We start from the raw sequence: 23,109 nt of genomic DNA on the forward strand, positions 1-23,109 counted from the left end.
ATAAGTGAAAGTAAAATGATAACTATTGTGTTTCAACACCTTAAGCTACTTAAAAATCAGTTGGAAAACCCTGAGCTCTTTTAGACTCACTTCATGGGTTTTACTTCAGGAAGCATCCTTCATCTTTCATCATCCTTCATAGACATTTTTTTGGTGAGATTATGACATTGATATCACCATTCTGTAAACAAGCTGAAAAAGTATTTTATGAAAAAGTGCTTTTTATTTTGTCACCAAAGGAAAAAACATTCTGTAGGTCTGTGATGCACAGTAGACTGTCCCCTGAGTTCCTGTTTCTGGATGCTATGTCCAGAGATGTTTTTGTCCAACCTTTTGGATTTCATGTGCATTTGTGGTAAAAATACACATCAGTAAATTTCATCTCCTCATAGGCAAAATTCTCTGTATACTTCATATGGAAAAATAACTAAACAATGAAAAAAAGTAAAATCTGATTTTAAATTTTCGGGTAAATGAAACAAAGTTAACAATTATATGGGGTAATGAATCCGGGTTTTTTTTAGATGTGGTAATCAGATCCGTGAGAGACAAATTAATCTTCTTTACTGCTGAGTGGGAATAATCCTATATGTCATCTTTTTTCCTCTTACATCTTCTTTTTGTACTTTGCTTCTTCTGTTCTAATGACATGATTGGTGTGCCGGCATGTCATGGGATATGCAATCCATATTAGTGTCCTTGGCATCAGTCCAACAATTAACCAGAAGAAAACCACTCTCATTTTTGGTCTGTGATTATTTGATACATGACTCTTAGACAGTTTCATGGTTATGTTGGAGGACTAGTCAACTAGTCAATGAGTCTGTGCAACAGTTAGCACACACTAAGTTGTGTCAAAAGTCATACTGCTCATTTAAAAGGACGACCATTGATTGTCCAGTCTGTTTGGAACAGTTCAGTCCACATGATCCTGTAATTCTGCTTCACTGTGTGAGGCATGAGGGCACTTTCCTTAAAAAACCCTGTTTTTTTGATGCATCGTTAAAACAAGAAAGTCGATACATTCATTCTATGCTGACATCTTTGTTAATGGTTCACATTCTTTCAACTCTGGGTTTTTCTTATCCTCCGAGCAGTCAGTTTCAGTAGGGGCGAGCAGTCCTGTCTGTGAAGAAGATACCCGTTAGACATACAGCACAATGCATTGAGCTTCAGTCTGTATAAATATAACCATTCCATATTACTGTGCCAAGTGCTTGATAGTTCCTCTGTTTGAATGTGAAAATTGTTATAATCTCTGTCTAAAGTGAAAGACACTGACTGACTACTCCTTACATACTGATGATGTAATTAAGTTCATCTCATGCTCTCATGTGCTGCTCCATGATTCTGTCTCTGGCTTTTGTATTAAGTGCATAAAGTTATAATTCCATTAATGCATTGTGAAATACAGAGTCCAATACAAAGATAGTGATTTAGGAATCTATACTATTACATTGGTTACATGGGGTGATTTGTACAAAGACAGAGCCTAAATGCGTTCCTTTAGAGGGTGTGATTTCTAAGTGTACTCTATGTCTGTGCTTCTGACTGTTGTCCTGTTACAAGTGTATGTTTCTGTGTGCTTAGTGCTTAGAAATACCCATTAGATCTTCAGCACGGTTTATCTTCAAACTCTTTCATTTAAAAGCCTTTCATGAAAAGGACTAGTATCACAAACATAACCTCTGGTATTGCTGGACTGTGTACTTGTTGGCTCTTAATTATCATTATGATGTCAGCCCAAACTGAAAGACAGCATTGGGTATTCCTAGCTAGGGAATTTCTTTTTAGTGACTGAAAGAATTTAGGCTTTAGAAAGAATTTTCAAATTTCTGTCAATACATTATGACCAAATACTTATGTCCATACTGAGTGACAGTCAATGAACAGAAAAGAAAAGGAGTGAAGGGCAGTATATAGAAAGAGGCTTACCCCTACACTTTTTCATGTAGATTACTATTCCTGCAATTATTACAACAGCAACAGCAACACTGATTCCCACATATAGTCCCACATTTGACTCTGCAAAAGAAAAATAAGAATATTCACAGAAAGTCCAATACCAATATAGTGATTTAGGGATCTCTGCTATTACATTGGTTAATGGGATGATATGCACAGAGAGACAGCATAAATGCTTACCTTGAGAAGGTGTGATGTGTACACAAGTGTGCACTATGTCTCTGCTGTTGTCTGTTGTCCTGTCACAGGTGTATGTTCCTGAGTGTTCAGTGCTTCTGAGGTTTTGAAGTTGAAGAGTCCCCTCTCCTGTCACAGTTTTAACTACATGCTCCCACTGGTCAGACTTCTTTAGCTCTTGTGTTTGGCTGTCATAGGTCACAATGGTAGTTGTGGAGTTGAAGGTCCATGTGATGGAAAAGTCCTGTGAGTCTGACTGATGGACAGGGCACTGGATGCTCAGAGTCTGTCCTTCCACAGAGCTCGTTTCCACTGAGAATAATTGACATAATTGAAAGAATGTCAAAAAGCTCTTATACAAACAGTCTTGTCATTATCTTAACCTGCATCACTGGGAAATTGCTTTTTTTTTTTTTTTTTTTACATCTGAATAGAATTAACTTGGCTTAGCAATGTAGTGTTAGAAGAGATGAAACAAACATTAGACCTATAGTGACATACCTGTGGACATTGTCCAATGATCTTTCACAGTTAGAGGTGTTCTTTGTGGCTGTTATCCTGTATTTTACAGTGTGTTTGTTAACATACTGACAGATAAATGCTTACCTGTGTGTCTCAAGCAGGCAGTCCATGTCTGACCACTGGAAGTAATGGAGCAGATATAGGTGGTGGAGTTATCTGGGATTTTCTTGAGTGTACTCTTCACAGAGAACAAACCCTGCTGATCCTCTGGAATTTCAGTGGTCATTTTCAAGTTTTCCTGGTCTGAAGAGGGAACGGTAGACCAGGAGACTGTTGGAGCTGGATATACTTCTCCAGAGGTGCACATAACTTCATCATCTGTTTCTGTGATATTCAGTGATTTGACTGGAGCTGAAACAGGGGTTAAAAGTATGAATTTGTTTTCATGTTTAATTTGATTTGGACTTTTGCCAGACATCACACACTGTTTCTGGTTCATGACTACCCTAAGTTTTCTTTTATTAATAATAATAATAATAATAATAATAATAATAATAATACAAGTTCATTTACAGCCCAGTATCACTATTTAATCTTAATGGGCATAATATGTCCAAAACAAAGTCAAATCAAAATTATATTAATCATAAGTTAGAGAAAATAGATATGTCTTTGGTTCGGTTTTAAAGGTATGAAGAGAGTTTGCCTCCCTAATTTCTGTAGGTAGACATTTCCAGAAGAAGGGAGAGCAGAAGGAAAAGGCTCGGTAGCCAGCGGACTTCTTTTTAACTCTTGGAACGACTAATAGTCTGGAATCTTTAGGGCAGGGGAGGGGAATAGGTAGGCTGGCACACACCCATATAGAATTTTGTATGTCAATAAAAGGACCTTAAAATCTGCCCTTGCATGAATTGGAAGGCAATGAGGGGACAGGTAGAATGTGGTCAGACTTCCTTATTCTGGTCAGGATTCTGGCAGCAGCATACTGGACCAGCTGAAGACTTTTGGTACTATAGGCAGGCAGGCCAGAGTACAGAGCATTGCAGTAATCGGAGACGAGATGTGTCAAATGAGTGAACAATGGTTTCTGCATCAGCCATACTTAGAGAGGGCCTAATTTTAGTGATATTACGGAGGTGACAAAAGACAGTTTTAGTTGTGTTTTTGATATGAGTGACTACCGAGAGACTAGAGTCAAAAAACAGGTTTTTAGCTGTCGAGTTTTGAGAGATGATACAGTTGTCAAAATTTAGGGTAAGATCGCTAGAAAGATGCTTATGCACAGGGGAACAAATGACCAGCTTTTCAGTTTGCCTGCGTTAAGCAACAGGAAATTTGAGGACATCCAACCCTTACTAGCGCAAAGACATGCCTCAAGGTTAGCCAATTCAGAGCAGTCATTGTGCTTGAGAGGTAAGAAAATCTTAGTATCGTCAGCATTACAATGGAAGTTAATGTTGTAACTATGAATGATGTCACACAAAGGGAGCATGTAAACAGAGAATAGGAGAGGACCAAGGACTGACCCCTGAGGAACACCATAGTCAAGCTCACAGTACTCAGAGGTTGCATCATTATAGCGGACACACTGCTTTCTCTCGGCGAGATAAGACTTAAACCTAGAGCGCGCCAGGCCATGAATGCCAGTTTGATTTTCCAGGTGCTTTAGCAATATAGTGTGATCGACCGTGTCAAATGCTGCACTCAGATCAAGCAGAATAAGAATAGGGGTAGCACCAGTGTCCATGGCTAATAAAAGATCATTAGTTACTCCAGTAAGTGCGGTTTCAGTAGAATAAAAACATCTGAAACCTGACTGAAACTTTTTAAACAGACTGTTAGAGGACATGTAGGCTATAAGCTGAGCAGCTACAATTTTTTCAAGTATCTTTGAAAGAAATGGGAGATTAGAGATTGACCTATAATTATTTAAGGCTTCAGGGTCGAGGTTCTTTTTTTAGGTAAAGGCCTAATCACGGCTGTTTTAAAAGCGGAGGGTAAAACGCCAAATTTAAATGACGTATTTGGGAGGTTAAGCATTGTTGGGCCGAGGACTGAGAAAAGCTCTGTGTAAAGTTTAGCAAGTAGGGGGTCAAGCAGGCAAGAGGCTGGTTTAGCAGACTGTACCAATTTGGACAGCGCGTCTAGAGAGATAGGGTTAAATTGAGTTAAAGGGTGCACATCCCGATTAATCTCAGGCGCAGTGATGGAGAGCATGCAGACAGGCTGATTTGATAGACTAATTTGAATATCACCACGAACTGAGTCTATTTTTTGTGAGAAAAATTCAACAAAAGGGCTAGATTGAGGAGAGTGATTCTGGGTAAGTTTAGATACTGCATCAAAAAGGAACCTGGAGTTATTTTTGTTAGGATTAATGATTTTTGAGTAATAAGTGGATCTGGCTGTGGAGGGGGTGCATTTATCAGGCTGCTGTACCAGGCGAGGCGGAAGACCTCTAGTTTAGTGGCCCGCCAGTTTCATTCCAGTCTTCTACACACCTGCTTCAGTGCATGGGTATCATTATTAAAGCCAGGTGTTGAGTGTTTACGCTTGATTTCAATTTCTTGTAATGTTTAATTGTTAATGATATGCAGGAGAGTGAAAAATCAAAGTACTTCACTTATAAACCAAAGTCTGCTGTTTTATATTTTATGGCAGTTTAGTTTTCAAAGGCTCTCTCACCTTTCACGGCAACCAAAACGTAGCTCTCTTCGTTGCCCTTGTCATTGCTGGTGTAGCATTTGTATCTGCCGTCATCTTGAAGCTCCACTGGTTTTATAAGGAGAGATGCATTGCCACTGTGTATCTGATCTTTGAACAGGGCTGTCCTCCCCTCGTAGTCTTTGTCCTGATGTCCTAGCTGGTCTTGGCCTTCATAGAAGGAATGTATTGTTTTGCGATCTTTGATCCAATGAAGCACCTCTCCACCAACAATCTCTTTGAAGTGACAGGGCAATATGCAGCCTTCGGAGTAGATACAGTTAATGTGAATGTCTGAAAAGGATATCAAGTTGGAGTGTGAATATCACAGTGAGAAAGAAAAAGTACAATTCTGGTGATGTCACATTCCAAGAATGACCAGAATGGCAATACTATATGCAAGACATTTGACCTATACATATCACCCATCAATCTAATGTGTAATGCCATCTTCATCTCACTGGTCTGTTCATCTTTTATTTCTATTTTTATTTATTATTGTTGCTGTTATTGTTATTATTATTGTTTTTCTTGCTGTTGCTGTTGTTGTTGCTATAATCACCAGTCATTATTAGACTGCTTCAGAAAGTGGGAGCACTAGTTTTAGACGGAGTCCAAAATGAAAGTAAAAGACTCGCGTAAAAAATGCATGAAATGCTGGCAGATGAGTTGAACTGGTTTAGCTTACAAATGCACTGACCAATGAAAAACCCTACATACAGCAGGAAAATGAATGAATGTACAGAATATTCTGTCTGAGACCATCAAAACTTTGAATAACCTCAAAAGTTTAATAATTTCACACTGTTTTCAGTCCTATGAGAGAATAACAGCTCCATGTCAAAAGGCTGAGTACAAAGGTTATTTTACTCACCAAATTATTTGACTTATAACAACATGATTGATCTGTCGCCTATTTTAAACACAGTTTGTGGCACAGTTTTGTCAGCATCAGTTAAGTTTTTAACTATCTAACTGTTGTCAGACATCTAAAGTGAACTGATAACTTAATTCTCCACTCAAAATTAAAGTACCATGATAGTTGTGATTGCTTGGTATGAAAGGATGTTCAGTTCAATCATTAATTCATATAAACAACTAATCATTATGAGGTCAAAGTATCAAACAAACAAGCCATAGTTCAAATAGGATGAACAAATTGGAAATGGTACGGATCTTGTTTAAATAACACAGGTGAAGAAATAAAAAGGTGAAAGAATGAAGTGCTACTTCCTGAGAGTCAGAGTTCATAATCTCAGAGCAGGTAATACTATTGCTATGAGCCAAGTTCATCATTTATATTCAGAGGACTTTACTCACCTCCCTCAGTTAAGACTACTAAGATCCAGAGCAGTGTAGAAATCCTGATTAATGATTCCATAATCATTATGAGCACATGTCTCCGTGTTTAATTCTGAAAAACAGTACAGAACTGTGGACTTGCTTTTGTTTTTAACTGGGCTGATCTCAACAGTCCCACAAAAATGCTGCATGACTTGTTGTAGTGTGGAATGTAGTGTGAGCACTACACCTGTAGTTTGGATTTTGATAAGGTTACAGTACAGTACAGTCCAAACTCTTAACCTTTGTACCGGAGAGGTGGAAACACTATATAAGCCATAGTTTTTCAGATGTAGATCTGCTCATGACTCATTTGAATCAGCAAATCTGGATTCAATTCTTGACTACTTCATTTATGAAAAGACTGGAAAATATTAGGAAATACTGGTACTGAAAGGCTTTAACTTTTGTATTTTATTTTCTGAAATTGTCTCAATTTGTAAAATAAGTCTGTAAATGTCAGGAGCTTTGAACACACATTAAATAGCAGTGATTTAAATAAAACTTTTTTTTAAATCACAAAAGCTTTATTTTAAAATGTAACACTGTCTTACCTTTCACAGTGGGTTAGACATGAGGTTAAATATAATTCAGTTTAGCGTCTTTAAATATTGACCAATTCAAGTCGAACCATACTATCAGTTAGGAAAACTCAGGTGCTGCCACCTTCTGTAGAGAAAAAGGTTGATCATTTAAATCAGAGCAGAGATAAGATCTCTTTACATCACAGATATATTCTTCTTTGTCATTTAAGTTCACATTGAAAAGCTTGATTAAAGCTTTAGTTTTTCTCTGCAATGACTACAGAGGATTTGCAGACAAAGTCATTTTAGCCATGTTGAATAAACTGCAAGTATTTGCTAAACTGCTACACTGCCTATCCTAAGGATATTCTTGTGACTTTACTGTTGAAATACTAATCCAACCCAAGGTTACAACTGACTAATTGAATACTTGAAAAAATCATTTGCAGCATACCTGTATTTATTTTCCTAACATTTATTTCTTTTCTTATTCTTGGTCCAAAAAACAGAAGAAACAGCCTTGAAAATATCGACACTGGCAAAAACATTAAGGTGATCTGAATTCCATCCACAGATGAACAAAGACGGAATTGTGCCCCCACTCATCATGTGATTTAGCTCATTTGACATAAATCATGTGACAAAGGTCCAGAAGTTCAGTACTTTCAGCGTGATATTTGTAAAATCAAACGTTTTTTTTTAGAGGTGACAACATTACACATGAATTAAGTGGAGAACAAAAAACAAGCAAATTAATTTTTTTAAAGCTAATATTCGCCTGCAGAAATATGCTGTGTCCAGGACGTGTGCTATATGGCAGAGAGGTAAAGTTTTGGAAGGTGTGTACTGTAACCTGTAATTTTAGATCAAATGTAATCTGTACTTGTTTTTGAACAAAACCGTCTTTATTGAATCTGTGATTAGGAGAGTGTGATGGGACCCTGTGCGGGTCCAAGCAACATCCATAGAATATGTTCAGACATGAGGTGCTTGTTGTTTAAGGTGACTCTGGAGAAACTGCGAAATATGCTACAAACATAAAAGTGAGTTTGACGTTATCACTTTGTCTCTTTGTTATATCATGTGTGTCAGTGAATGTAATTAAAAAACACTGATTATCAGCTCTGGAGCTCCTCTGTCTTGCGTTCACATTGTGTTGTATGTTCATGGACTGAAGCTCTAGCGGAGATTGTGGCACAGAGATACAGAGGGAGAGAGAGACACATGAATTCAATTTTGAAAACACTGAACAGCACTCCCCTCTTTCCAGCATGGTACACTTTTACATAATCTCTTTCTCCTACTTTCTCTTCTCACCGATATGTATATGAGCTGATTTATTAGGTTATACACTGTCATATTGCAATGTATACATGTCTCTTTTCCTGTCTTTTCCATTAAGTGATTGAGGTCATTTAAACATTACATGTAATTCTATTGATAAGTTGTGAAATACTGATCCATACTGACAAGTTAAAAATGCTGTTTCATGAGTATTTAACATATTCAGACAACCTGAAAGAGAAAAAAAAGAAAAGAAAAGAAAAACAGACAGAGAAAAGCAAAGAGATCACTATTTATTCCAGAGTGCTCCCTTGCAGCTGTTGATACTCGTTGTTTATATATTTTTATGATTGTCATTATCAAAATTATTAGCAGTATTGAAAAGATAGGGACAAAAACATGTGACACAGTGATCTTCAAAGAAATTTTTGAAATGACCCCTAACTTCTTTCATCACATATTTTTGTGTGTAGATCAACTGGTGTTCACTATCATTCTAAGAGTGTTTATTTCCTCAGTGTAGATTCCCATCTACTGCAGTTAAGTGTGGTCTGTTGTGGTATGGTGATGGTGAAACATCCAAGTGCTCTTATACTTAATATTAGCTCTCGTGGAATGCCTGTTGTCCGATCAGATTAAGTGACAAGATCGGACTGTTGTGTAAGTCGGATTTTAACGGAGTGAATGATTTGATTAACATTTCACAAAATTTTGATGTAAGAGTTGTTTTGAAGTAAATTCACTGACACTGAGTCAGTGTAGGTAATGAAGTAATCACTGACTGAAAGGGTTTTGTATTGGTCTTTGTTTTGACTGTAAAGAGATGATTGAGCTCAATGAGGTGGAGTAAACTGGGCTGTTTGAGAGTTCTACATCTCTCTTAATGTGCTTTACATGTCAGGTTAAGCTCTTTTTTCTCCCTCTTTCTCCTCCTTGTGCAGTATTTGTTAAGAAGTCCTACACAGACTCCAAACTGACAGGCTGTGTCCGAAATGGCATACTAGCGTACTGCATACTGCATACTAGCCTAGTATACACTGCATACTGCACACTACTCCACACGCTAGTATACAGTATGGTACGCAATTATGAGAACTTTCGTTTGCTATCAGTTGGGCTATCTGTTCTGTTAAAATCCAACAACACACGAGTACCACAAATATGTATCAAAAGTAGCCCTATAAGAAAGCGTATGAAGACTTATAGAGTCTCATTTTTGGTCTATAATAATTTGAGACACAACTCTTTCATGGTTATATTAGAGGACCTGTCGACTGGTCAGTGAGTGCACAAGAGCTAGTACACACTTGCCCAGTCGATCTGGAACCATTCAGTCCACATGACACTGTGATTCTGCTTCACTGTGTGAGGTATTAGGGGGCTTTCTTCAAAAAACACTGTTTTTCAATGCATTGTTAAAAGAAGAAAGATGATACAGTCATTCTATGATGACTCCTTGATTATTCACATTCTTTCAACTCTTGGTCGGCCTTATCCATGCAATTGTCAGTTTCAGTGGGTGTGTCAGTGTTGGAAGCTTGTACAACTTCATTAGGGCCAGCCTACAAAAAAGAGATACCTTTTAAATATACAGCACAATGCATTCAGTTTCAGTCTGTACAATCTTCAACAGCTGTGACAAAGCCCAATATCCTAGGCACTTGTCAAATTTCTGTCAATACATTATGACTAAATACTTATGTCCATACTGAGTGACAGTCAATGAACAGAAAAGAAAAGGAGTGAAGGGCAGTATGTAGAAAGAGACTTACCCCTAAACTTTTTCATGTAGATTACTATTCCGGCAATTATTACAACAGCAACAGCAACAGTAACAGCAACACTGATTCCCACATATCGTCCCACATTTGATTCTGCAAAGAAAAATAAGAATATTCACAGAAAGTCTAATACAAATATATTGATACAGGAATCTATACTGTTACATTGATTAATGGGGTGATACGCACAAAGAGACAGCTTAAACCTCACACACATTCAGCTATGTCACTGTATGAAGCAAGACATTGACAGAGACATTGAATTTTGTGCAGCTAAATAAAATTACAGGGGTTAAGCCCAGAATTGAATTATTTCTGTTTATTCCACAAAATCTGTGCTCAGAATCATCAAGACAAAAGAACAGAGCTGTATACATATTTAACTGATTTCTCACAGTTGCTCCATATTCCTGTTATCTATTGAATTTATCACACAGGGAGTAAGCTATGTTTTACATTGTGTTTGTTTCATATACTGATGGAAAAATGCTTACCTTCATTTCTCAAGGAGGCACTCCATTTCTGACCATTGGAAGTAACGGAGCAGATATATGCAGTAGAGTTGCCAGGGATTTTCTTGAGTGTACTTTTCACAGAGTACAAACCCTGCTGATCCACTGAGTTGTTTCTGTTCACTTTCAAGATGTCTTGACTTGACGAGGGGTCAGTAAACCAGGAGACTGCTGGAGCTGGATACACTCCACTGGAGCTGCATGTAACCTCATCATCTGTTTCTTTGATATCCACTGATGTGACTGGAGCTAAAACAAAGGCTACACACCCAAATGTAGTTTCATATTTGTTAGAATAATGTACAAATCTATGAGATTTGAAGCATTTATACTTTAAGAGTCACTTGCCATATGCTCCAGTTTCGTTTTGACCAAAACTTACTCAAATTCCGGATCATTTAATTTTTCGTGAAACATTTGATTGTTACCAATTAGAAACCAGTTTTTACCCAAGAGTCTTTTCTGATAAGACATGTCCCAGCACTCTGTATTTTTTAGTGTTCCTCGTTTGTCTTTTCACAAGAAAACTTAATGAACAAAACTCTTGAAATGTGAAAGACTCTCTCACCCTTCACAGTAACTGCTACAAAGTTGTTATCGCCGTCTGAGTCGTATCTGGCGTAGCATGTGTATGTGCCTTTATCTTGAAGATTCACCTCTCTTAACAGGAGAGATGCATTTCCACTGTGTATCTGATCTTTGAACAGGGCTGTCCTCCCCTTGTAGTCTTGGTCCTGATGTTCTAGCTGGTCTTTGTCTTCATAGAAGGAATGCACATTCCTTTCTCCCTTTTTCCAGTGTATCACCTGTCCTTCACTACTCGTTCTGAAATGGCAGGGTAGCATGCAGTCTCTTGAGAAGATGCAGTTAATATGGGTTTCTTGGGTTTCTGAAAAAGCACATTCTAAGGAGGAAAAAGTATTATTCTGGTGATGTTGACGATTCAGCAGCAGAATGGCAATAGTATACAGAACATTTGATCGATTAATCTCAGTTTATAGGTCTTGTTAAAAAAGGTACATCAGATCACAAAGTGAATACCATAGGCAAATACAAAATAGGATCCCGCGGTTTTCACTATACTTCAGCTACATGCCAAGCACTACATTTAGTCTTTGAGTCAAATCTAATATCCGTCATTTCCCTGATCTGTTCAAGTTTTTAATCTTATTTTCTATGACCGATTTTCTGTCATCAGTTATTATTAGTCTTATGCAGAGAATCATGCCTTGAAGGATTAATGGAAAATATGCCTGAGCAGGGTAAGTAGGATTTTACAGGGTCAAAGAATATCTGCTTTAACAATCTTTTTCCCCCTGTGCTGAGCAGAGACAGTCCTCCAAAAATACACTGTAAACATTTCATTTTGGAGCAGAAAGTGTAGCAGACAACACATTACTATTGGCCAAATGAAAGTCCAATGAATTAGTCACATGTGAATGTAATGGTGTGTAAAAAGTCAGGAGACATACTGTTCTTGGAAAACGGATAAGTGAAAGTACAATAACAACCCCTGTATTTCAGCACCTTATTTTACCTAAAGATCAGTTGGAAAACCCTGAGCTCTTTTAGACTCATTTCATGAGTTTTACTCCAAGCAGTATTCTTCATCTTTTGATTATTCGACTTGTAACAGCATGATTGATCTGTCTCCTATTTTATAGACAATTTTTTTCAGTATCAGTCACTTTTTACTATTTGTTGCCAGACATCTAGAGTGAACAGATTACAACTTAATTCTCCACTCAAAATTAAAGTACCATGATTGTTGTGATTGCTTGGTATGAAAGGATGTTCAGGTCAGTCATTAATTCATATCAACAACTGATCTCACTATGTGGTCAGAAGTATCAATCAGACAAGCCACAGTTCAGATGAATTGGTTGGAAATTGTACAGATCGTGTTTAAATAACACAGGTGAAGAAATAGAAAGAGGAAAGAATGAAGTGATTTTTCCTGAGAGTCAGAGTTCATAATCTCAGAGCAGGTAATGCTATTGCTATGAGCCAAGTTCATAATTTATGTTCAGAAGACTTTACTTACCTCCTTCAGTTAATATTACTAAGATCCAGAGCAGTGTAGAAATCCTGATTAATGATTCCATAATCATCACGAGCACATGTCTCCATGCTTCATTCTGAAAAACATCACAGAACTGTGGACTTGCTTTTGTTTTTAACTGGGCTGATCCCTACAGTCCCCCAAACTGCTGCATGACTAGTTGTCAGTGGAATGTGTGAGCACCAGACATGTAGTGAGCATTTTGATAAAGTTACAATGCTCGTCAGACCAAGTTTTTAAGCTTTGTACCTGAGAGGTGGAAACACTGTATGACAAGGTTTTGCAAACACAGGTCTGCTCATGACAATGGATTTGAATAAAACATTTTTAAAAATTAAAATAGCTTTATTTTAAATTGTGACACTGTCTTATCATTTTACGGTAGACTAGACATGAGATTAACATCCAGTTCAGTTTAGCTTTCTCTAAATATGGACAATTTCAAGTCAAATCTTACTGTCAGTCAGGACAACTCAGGTGCTGCCACCTTCTGTAGAGAAAAAGGTTGATCATTTAAATCAGAACAGAAATACATCACAGAATTCTTCTTCTTTTTTAATTCAGTTCACATTGAAAAGCTTGATTAAACCTTTAGATTTTGCCTGCAATGACTGCAGAGGATTTGAAGATAGAGTCATGTTAACGTAAATCAACTGCAAGTATCTGCTAAACTGCAACACTGCCTATTCTAAGGAGATTCTTGTGACTTTACTGTTGAAATACTAATCCACTGATGGGTGATTATCAAGTAATTGAACAGATAACAGAAATAATTCACTGCATACCTATATTTATTATCCTGCTTATTTCTGTTCTTGTTGTGGTCCAAAAAGTAAAAGAAACAGCCTTGAAAATGTCGACCAAGGCAAAACCATAAGGTCTTCTGAATTCCACCCTCAGATTAACAATGATGGGATTGTGCTCCCCACTCATTTTGTGACTTTAGGACGTTTGACGTGAATCATTTGGCAAAGGCCCAATAGAGTTCAGTACTTTCAGAGTGATATTTGTAAAATCAAACGATTATGTAAAGGTGACAACATTACACATGAAATAAGTAGAAAAGATAGAAAGAAATGATCTTTTAAAAAAAAGCAAAGAAAAAAAGAAAAGAAAAAAAACCAAATGAACTAATATTGGACTGCAGAAGATTTGAGTCTAGGGTGTGTGCTATAAGGCAGAGATGTAAAACTTTGGAAGTTGTGTACTGTAACCTGTAATTTTAGATCAAATGTGCTCTGTACTTGTTTTTTTAATGAAAACATTTAAACATTACATGTAATTCTGTTGATAAGTTGTGAAATACTGATCCATTCTGACAAGTTAAAAGTTATGTTGTGTGTATAGTTAATGCACTCAGACAACCTGAAAGAGAAAGAAAAGAAAAGAAAAGAAAAACAGAGAGAGAGAAAAGCGAAGAGATCACCATTTCTTCCAGATTGCTCCCTTGCAGCTGTTGATACTCGTTGTTTATATATTTTTATGATTGTCATTATCAAAATTATTAGCAGTATTGCAAAGACAGGGACAAAAACATGTGACACGATGATATACAAAGAAATTTTTGAAATGACCCCTAACTTCTTTCAACACATATTTTTGTGTGTAGATCAACTGGTGTTCACTATCACTCTAAGAGTGTTTATTTCCTCAGTGTAGATACCCATCTTCATCATACCCATAATATTAGCTCTCGTGGAACACTTGTTGTCCAATCAAATTAAGCAACAAGATCCAACTGTTGTGTAAGTCGGATTTTAACAGAGTAAATGATTTGATTAACCCTAGAACACTTCACAAATTTTTGATGTAACACTGTTATTTATTTTGAAACAAATTTATAAATTTACAGGAATTTCCACTTAGCTATGCATAAACATTGTAATATATCAGTGCAGATAAGAATACACAGAGAAATGAGGCAGTGTAGGTAATGAAGCAATCACTGACTGAAAGGGTTTTGTATTGGTCTTTGTTTTGACTGTAAAGAGATGATTGAGCTCAATGAGGTGGAGTAAACTGGGCTGTTTGAGAATTCTACATTTCTCTTAATGTGTTTTACATGTAAGGTCTCTAATTCTCTTTCTCCTCCTTGTGCAGTATTTGTTAAGAAGTCCTACACAGACTCAAAACTCACAGATTTAAAGTAAGAGATTACAATAAAAACCAAAGAAAATCAAAAACAGTGGTTGAAGCATTTCAAGAAACAGAAGATCAAGTCATTATGATCCATGAAGTTAACAGCACTACATAAAAATGTGGACATCCATAGCAGTCTTTTTTTAAAAAAATATAAGTGCAGTGATTCAAGCTATCACAAGAGGGTGTGATTTGTACCTATGTGTACAATCGGTCTCTGTGTATGTTCCTGAGTGTTCAGTACTTCAGAGGTTTTGAAGCTAAAGAGCGCCCTCTCCTGCTACATCTTTAAATACATGCTCCCATATGCTATTTAATCAATTAATCAATTAATTAATTAGTTCATTCGTGAATTCATTCATTCATTATCTAACCCGTGTATCCTAGATAGGGTCGTGGGGGTGCTGGAGCCTAGGGCGGTCACTGGGCAGAGAGCGGGGAAAAGCCCTGGACAGGTCACCAGTCCATCGCAGGTATATGCTTTAGCTTTAACTATATTTTTCACATTCTGTCTCATCTCAGTTGGCCTGATTCATACAGTGGTCAGTTTCAGTGGGCGTTACAGTCTTGGAAGCTTATACAGCTCCATTAGCACGGCTGCCTATAAAAAAGAGATACTTCTTAAATGTACAGCACAATGCATTCGGTTTCAGTCTGTAAAATCTTCAACAGGTGTGTTATTCATCTGTTATTCCGTCACAGACCTGCAGACTGAGTTAGATAAACAGGGGCAGAGGGCTTCTGACATGGAGATAACGATCAGTGCTAAAAACGATCGAGCAGGCCAGGAAGGATGCCAGCATCAAGGTGGGCGGAATATGCGATCAGGGACCAGTGTCTTTCTCCATTTTAAATGACTACGTCATGTTTATGATTGTTTTGTGAGGTGGGATGAATGGTAGTCTGGTAGGCCTCAGACTTATCCTGGGTGTTTCCTGCTGTTTTGTCCATTTTACAGGCCTCCTCCCTGGAACTGCAGAAGTCCCAGTTGGAGGCCAAGCTACAGAAGAAAGAAGAAGAGCTGAGCAAACATACCCAAATGATAGCTATGATCCACAGCCTAAGCAGTGGCAAGCTCAAAGGGGATGTAACAGCTAACCTGTCTCTCTGATACAAGCGCACATACACACACACACACACACACACACACACGTACTCAAGAATGGTGAATGAAAAGTACTGCGTCGTAATGATATATTTGAATAATATTTGATACTAACTTCTTTGAAGGATTTTTAATCAGTATATAATGTATATAAATTGTCATTTCTAGCATACATGTCCTCTGTGTTTGAATTTATCACACATGCTTTAAAAAATCAACTTAAATTATATAGGAAATGGGAAACACTGCCTTAGTTTGGTCCATGGTAAAATTAAGGTCTCTGTATTAGCAGATGGTAAGATGTTAAGTGATTTTTCAAAAACATTGCTGTTGTCTAATAATGTGGGGTTGATTTATTCTTAGACATTTGTACCAACTACGGTTTCAGTGTCTGTATTCTATGTAAAGAGGTTTTGTCATTTCTAGACGCTTTCTTAATACCGGTCTTAAAGTACTTGAGTATTCAGTATTGCTTTGTCATGAATATGGCATTTACAGGTAGACACTGCCTCTCTGATGGAATGGAATGATGGAAATTAGTCACTGACATAAGTCATAAAGTTAGAGATAATGTTCTCAGACTAGAACCAAGCCTCCTTATTCCTGGTCATTTTTTTTATTTTTAATGATCTGGTTTTTTCTTCTGGCATCGTATACATCTCAGCGATAAAAAGATTTACTGTAAATACTGAGTGTTAAACAAATTACAGAGAAAAAAAATCTTCACAGAATTCATTGTGCAAAAGGAGAAGCAAAGCTTTTTCAAAAGGTTTAACAGAAGCGGCAATCAGTGATAGAATTTCTTTAATTATATAAACTGTAATTTTTGAAAATTCAAGAGTTTGGTTCAGTAGTTTTATAGAATTCACAGACATTGACCTTTGACACAGTCAGCCAGTCTGAGCTTTAAACCAGACGGGAGTTCAGACAGTTAGGCTCTGCAGCTAAAGATTGGTGCCTGAGATTATTCAGTAAAAGATGTGTAAGATATTACAGGGCCAAAGACTGGCTTGAGAGGTCCTTCAGTAAAAGATAAGTAGTGTTTTACGGGGTCAAAGAACAACTGCTCTCATAATCTTTTCCCCCTGTGCTGAGAAGAGACAGTCCTCCCAAAAATATACACTGTAAACATTTCACTTTGAGCACAAAGTGTAGCAGACAACAAATTTCTATTGGTCAAATGAAAATGCAATAAATTAGTCAGCTGTGAATGTAATAGTGTATAAAAAAACAAAACAAAAATAAAACAAAAACAGAAGAAACGTTGTTTTTCTTCAAAATGGATAAGTGACAGTCAAAGGAAAATTCTACTGTATTGCAGCACCTTATTTTACCTAAAGATCAGTTGGAAAACCCTAAGCTCTTTTGGACTCACTTCATGGGTTTTACTTCAGGGGGTCTGACCCACCTAATTAAGACTTGAACACCCTCAGGGAAAAACAACAGTTCGGAGGGGTTGAAACATTTATATATCCTATGCTATGCAGCCCTGGAGAAAAAGTTGACCCCCTCAACTGTCATTGTATAATTCGCACTCTGTGCACAACAGCTAGTACACACTAAATTGTGACAAAAGCCAAATTTCTCATCACCTCTGATTGCCCAGACTGTCCACATGACCCTGTGATTCTGCTTCACTGTGTGAGGTATTGGGTACGGAGCCCCTTAAGGGTCATGGTGGGGATTGTTTTTTGGAGCTACTTTTGCGTTGCTGCGCAATAAGTTTTGCCTTCCCATGCAATACGTTTGCTTTCCCACGCAATGCATTTTGCGTTCCCTCGCAAACAATGACATTCGCTACAGTTCCATGCAGGCTACCTTTCCGTGTTACTCTTCATCGTGCTCTGGCAGTAAAACTATATCTGCATATTTAATGCCAAGTTCAAAGTAAAACTCTGTGAGCTGGCCCATGTTGTGTTGCATGTTAATAGTGGAAAACAGAGTAAGAGTAGTGGGATTGCAAAAGTATTGTGAGGGAACACAAAATGTATTGCGTGGGAATTGAAAACTTATTGCGAGGGAACGCAAAAGTAGCTCAAAAAAAAAAATCCCAGCCATTACCCTTAGGGGTCTCCGTAATTAGGGCACTTTCTTCAAAAAACACTGTTTTTCGATGCATTTATTCTATGATGACTCCTTGATTATTCACATACTTTCAACTCCTGGTCAGTCTTATCCATGCAATAGTCAGTTTCAGTGGGTGCGTCAGTCTCGGAAGCGTATATAACTCCATCAGCACAGTTGCCTATAAAAAAGAGATACTTCTTAGATAGACAGCACAATGCATTGAGCTTCAGTCTGTATAATCTTCAACAGCTGTGTTATCTGTGACAATGACCAATATCCTAAATATAACCCTTTCATATTGGTGAACCAAGTGGCTGATGGTTCCTCTATTTGAATGAGAAAATTGTTATAATCTCTTCCTAAAGTGAAAGACACTGACTGACTACTCCCTACATACTGATGATGTAATTATGTTCATCTCATGCTCTCATGTGCTGCTCCATGATTCTGTCCCTGGCTTTTGTATTAAGTGCATAAAGTTATAATTCCATTTATGCATTGTGAAATACAGTGTGAAAAACATTGCGAAATAAGTCCAATACAAAGATAGTGATTTAGCGATCTATACTATTACATTGGTTACATGGGGTGATCTGTACAAAGGCTACCTTTAGAGGGTGTGATTTCTAAGTGTACACTATTTCTGTGCCTCTGACTGCTGTCCTGTTACAGGTGTATGTTTCTGTGTGCTCAGTGCTTGTGAGGTTTTGAAGATACCCATTAGATCTTCAGCATGGTTCATCTTCAAACTCTTTCATTTAAAAGGTTTTCATGAGAGGGACCGGTATCACAAACATAATCTCTGGTATTGCTGGACTGTGTACTTGTTGGCTCTTAATTATCATTATGATGTCAGCCCAAACTGAAAGACAGCATTGGGTATTTCTAGCCTGGGAATTTCTTTTTAGTGACTGAGAGAATTTAGGCACTTGTCAAATTTCTGTCAATACATTATGACCAAATACTTATGTCCATACTGAGTGACAGTCAATGAACAGAAAAGAAAAGGAGTGAAGGGCAGTATATAGAAAGAGGCTTACCCCTACACTTTTTCATGTAGATTACTATTCCGGCAATTATTACAACAGCAACAGCAACACTGATTCCCACATATAGTCCCACATTTGACTCTGCAAAAGAAAAATAAGAATATTCACAGAAAGTCCAATACCAATATAGTGATTTAGGGATCTCTGCTATTACATTGGTTAATGGGGTAATACGCACAAAGAGACAGCTTAAATGCTTACCTTGAGAAGGTGTGATGTGTACACAAGTGTGCACTATGTCTCTGCTGTTGTCTGCTGTCCTGTCACAGGTGTATGTTCCTGAGTGTTCAGTGCTTCTGAGGTTTTGAAGTTGAAGAGTCCCCTCTCCTGTCACAGTTTTAACTACATTCTTCCACTGGTCAGACTTCTTTAGCTCCTGTGTTTGGCTGTCATAGATCACAATGGTAGTTGTGGAGTTGAAGGTCCAGGTGATGGAAAAGTCCTGTGAGTCTGACTGATGGACAGGGCACTGGATACTCAGAGTCTGTGTTTCATTAATGTTCTTTTCCACTGTGAATAATTGACATAATTAATACAATGTCAGACCTCACACATATTCAGCTATGTCACTATATGAAGCAAGACATTGACAGAGACATTGAATTTTGTGCATCTAAACAAAATTACAGGGATTAAGCCCAGAACTGAATTATTTCTGTTTATTCCACAAAATCTGTGCTCAGAATCATCAAGACAAAGGAACAGAGCTGTATACATATTTAACTGATTTCTCACAGTTGCTCCATATTCCTGTTATCTACTGAATTTATCACACAGGGAATAAGCTATGTTTTACATTGTGCTTGTTTCATATACTAATGGAAAAATGCTTACCTTCATTTCTCAAGGAGGCAATCCATTTCTGACTACCGGAAGTAGCAGAGCAGATATATGCAGTGGAGTTGCCAGGGATTTTCTTGAGTGTACTTTTCACAGAGTACAAACCCTGCTGATCCACTGAGTTGTTTTTGGTCACTTTCAAGATGTCTTGACTTGACGAGGGGTCAGTTAACCAGGAGACTGATGGAGCTGGATACACTCCACTGGAGCTGCATGTAACCTCATCATCTGTTTCTTTGATATCCACTGATGTGACTGGAGCTAAAACAGAGGTTACACACCCAAATGTAGTTTCATATTTGTTAGAATAATGTACAAATCTATGAGATTTGAAGCATTTGTACTTTAAGAGTTACTCGCCATATGCTCCAGTTTCGTTTTGACCAAAACTTACTCATATTCTGGATCATTTAATTTTTCGTGAAACATTTGATTGTTACCAATTAGAAACCAGTTTTTACCCAAGAAACGGAGTCTTTTCTGATAAGACATGTCCCAGCACTCTGTATTTTTTAGCGTTCCTCATTTTCTTTTCACAAGAAAACTTAATGAACAAAACTCTTGAAATGTGAAAGACTCTCTCACCCTTCACAGTAACTGCTACAAAGTTGTTATCACCGTCTGAGTCGTATCTGGCGTAGCATGTGTATGTGCCTTTATCTTGAAGATTCACCTCTCTTAACAGGAGAGATGCATTTCCACTGTGTATCTGATCTTTGAACAGGGCTGTCCTCCCCTTGTAGTCTTGGTCCTGATGTTCTAGATGGTCTTTTTTTTCATAGAAGGAATGCACATTCTTTTCCCACTTTACCCACTGTATCACCTGTGCTTCACCACTCTTTTTGAAACGGCAGGGTAGCGTGCAGTCTCTTGAGAAGATGCAGTTAATATGGGTTTCTTGGGTTTCTGAAAAAGCACATTCTGAGGAGGAAAAAGTATTATTCTGGTGATGTTGATGATTTAGCAACAGAAAGGTGATAGTATGTACAGAACATTTGATCGATTAATCTCAGTTTATAGGTCTTGTTAAAAAAGGTACATCAGATCACAAAGTGAACACCATAGGCAAATACAAAATAGGATCCTGCAGTTTTCACTATACTTCTATTACATGCCAAGCACTACATTTAGTCTTTGAGTCGAATCTAATATCAGTCTTTTCTCTGATCTGTTCAAGTTTTTAATCTTATTTTCTATGACTGATTTTCTGTCATCAGTTATTATTAGTCTTATGCAGAGAATCATGCTTTAAAGGATTAATGGAAAATATGCCTGAGCAGGGTAAGTAGGATTTTACAGGGTCAAAGAATATCTGCTTTAACAATCTTTTTCCCCCTGTGCTGAGCAGAGACAGTCCTCAAAAAATACACTGTAAACATTTCATTTTGGAGCAGAAAGTGTAGTAGACAACACATTACTATTGGCCAAATGAAAATCCAATGAATTAGTCACATGTGAATTTAATGGTGTGTAAAAAGACAGGAGACATGCTGTTCTTGGAAAACGGATCAGTGAAAGTACAATAACAACCCCTGTATTTCAGCACCTTATTTCACCTAAAGATCAGTTGGGAAACCCTGAGCTCTTTTAGACTCATTTCATGAGTTTTACTCCTGGAAGCATTCTTCATCATTCACCATCCTTCATAGACATTTTTGTTGCTGTTGCTACTGCTGTTGTTTTTACTATAATCACCAGTCATTATTAGACCACTTCAGAAAATCAGAGCACTAGTTTTAAGACTGCAGTCAGAAAAGAAAGTAAAACACTCACATAAAAAATGCATAAAATGCTGGCAGACAAGTTGAACTGGTTTAGTTTACAAATGTGCTGATTGAAAACACACCTTCACACAGCAGGAAAATGAATGAATGTACAAAATAATCTCAGTCTGAGACCATCGAAACTTTGAAGAACCTCAGAGGTTTAATCATTTCAAACTGTTATAAGTCTTATGAGAGAATAACAGCTCCATGTCAAAGGGTTGAGTAAAAAGATTATTTTATTCACCAGATTATTCGACTTGTAACAACATGATTGATCTGTCTCCTATTTTATAGACAATTTTTTTCAGTATCAGTCACTTTTTACTATTTGTTGCCAGACATCTAGAGTGAACAGATTACAACTTAATTCTCCACTCAAAATTAAAGTACCATGATTGTTGTGATTGCTTGGTATGAAAGGATGTTCAGGTCAGTCATTAATTCATATCAACAACTGATCTCACTATGTGGTCAGAAGTATCAATCAGACAAGCCACAGTTCAGATGAATTGGTTGGAAATTGTACAGATCGTGTTTAAATAACACAGGTGAAGAAATAGAAAGAGGAAAGAATGAAGTGCTACTTCCTAAGAGTCAGAGTTCATAATCTCAGAGCAGGTAATGCTGTTGCTCTGAGCCAAGTTCATCATTTATGTTCAGAAGACTTTACTTACCTCCAGTTAATATTACTAAGATCCAGAGCAGTGTAGAAATCCTGATTAATGATTCCATAATCATCACGAGCACATGTCTCCATGCTTCATTCTGAAAAACTTCACAGAACTGTGGACTTGCTTTTGTTTTTAACTGGGCTGATCTCAACAGTCCCCAAAAAATGCTGCATGACTAGTTGTCAGTGGAATGTTGTGTGAGCACCAGATATGTAGGGAGCATTTTGATAAAGTTACAATGCTCGTCAGACCAAGTTTTTAAGCTTTGTACCTGAGAGGTGGAAACACTGTATGACAAGGTTTTGCAAACACAGGTCTGCTCATGACAATGGATTTGAATAAAACATTTTTACAAATTAAAATAGCTTTATTTTAAATTGTGATACTGTCTTATCATTTTACGGTAGACTAGACATGAGATTAACATCCAGTTCAGTGTAACTTTCTCTAAATATTGACCATTTCAAGTCAAATCTTACTGTCAGTCAGGACAACTCAGGTGCTGCCACCTTCTGTAGAGAAAAACATTGATCATTTAAATCAGAGCAGAAATACAATCTCTTTACATCACAGATATATTCTTCTTTTTTTTCAGTTCACATTGAAAAGCTTGATTAAACCTTTAGTTTTCTGTGTAATGACTACAGAGGATTTGAAGATA

General features: G+C 37.3%; 1 protein-coding gene across 1 annotated transcript; it reads right to left on the reverse strand.

The window, feature by feature from the left end:
• Positions 1–2,629: 2,629 nt before the first annotated feature.
• On the reverse strand, positions 2,630–22,534 carry LOC115806701 (uncharacterized). The gene is made up of 10 exons (XM_030767566.1): positions 22,452–22,534; positions 20,597–20,880; positions 20,006–20,272; positions 19,373–19,681; positions 11,318–11,506; positions 8,675–8,687; positions 6,628–6,707; positions 5,290–5,601; positions 2,782–3,015; positions 2,630–2,643 (listed from the first exon to the last, which is right to left on the reverse strand). The coding sequence occupies exons 1-10, from the start codon at positions 22,532–22,534 to the stop codon at positions 2,630–2,632; spliced, it is 1,785 nt and encodes a 594-aa protein (XP_030623426.1).
• Positions 22,535–23,109: the final 575 nt, after the last annotated feature.

This window comes from Chanos chanos, chromosome 3, assembly GCF_902362185.1.
Source record: "Chanos chanos chromosome 3, fChaCha1.1, whole genome shotgun sequence".
Taxonomy (NCBI): Eukaryota; Metazoa; Chordata; class Actinopteri; order Gonorynchiformes; family Chanidae; genus Chanos; species Chanos chanos.

Bases quoted from the DNA above. Each gene is read 5' to 3' on its own strand.
- LOC115806701 (XM_030767566.1), bottom strand. From the start codon at position 22,534: ATGGAGACATGTGCTCGTGATGATTATGGAATCATTAATCAGGATTTC. The intron at 19,682-20,005 runs GTAAGCATTTTT...AATTATTCACAG, and splicing joins TGCCTCCTTGAGAAATGAAG to TGGAAAAGAACATTAATGAA. The intron at 5,602-6,627 runs GTGAGTAAAGTC...TATCCTTTTCAG, and splicing joins AGTAGTCTTAACTGAGGGAG to ACATTCACATTAACTGTATC.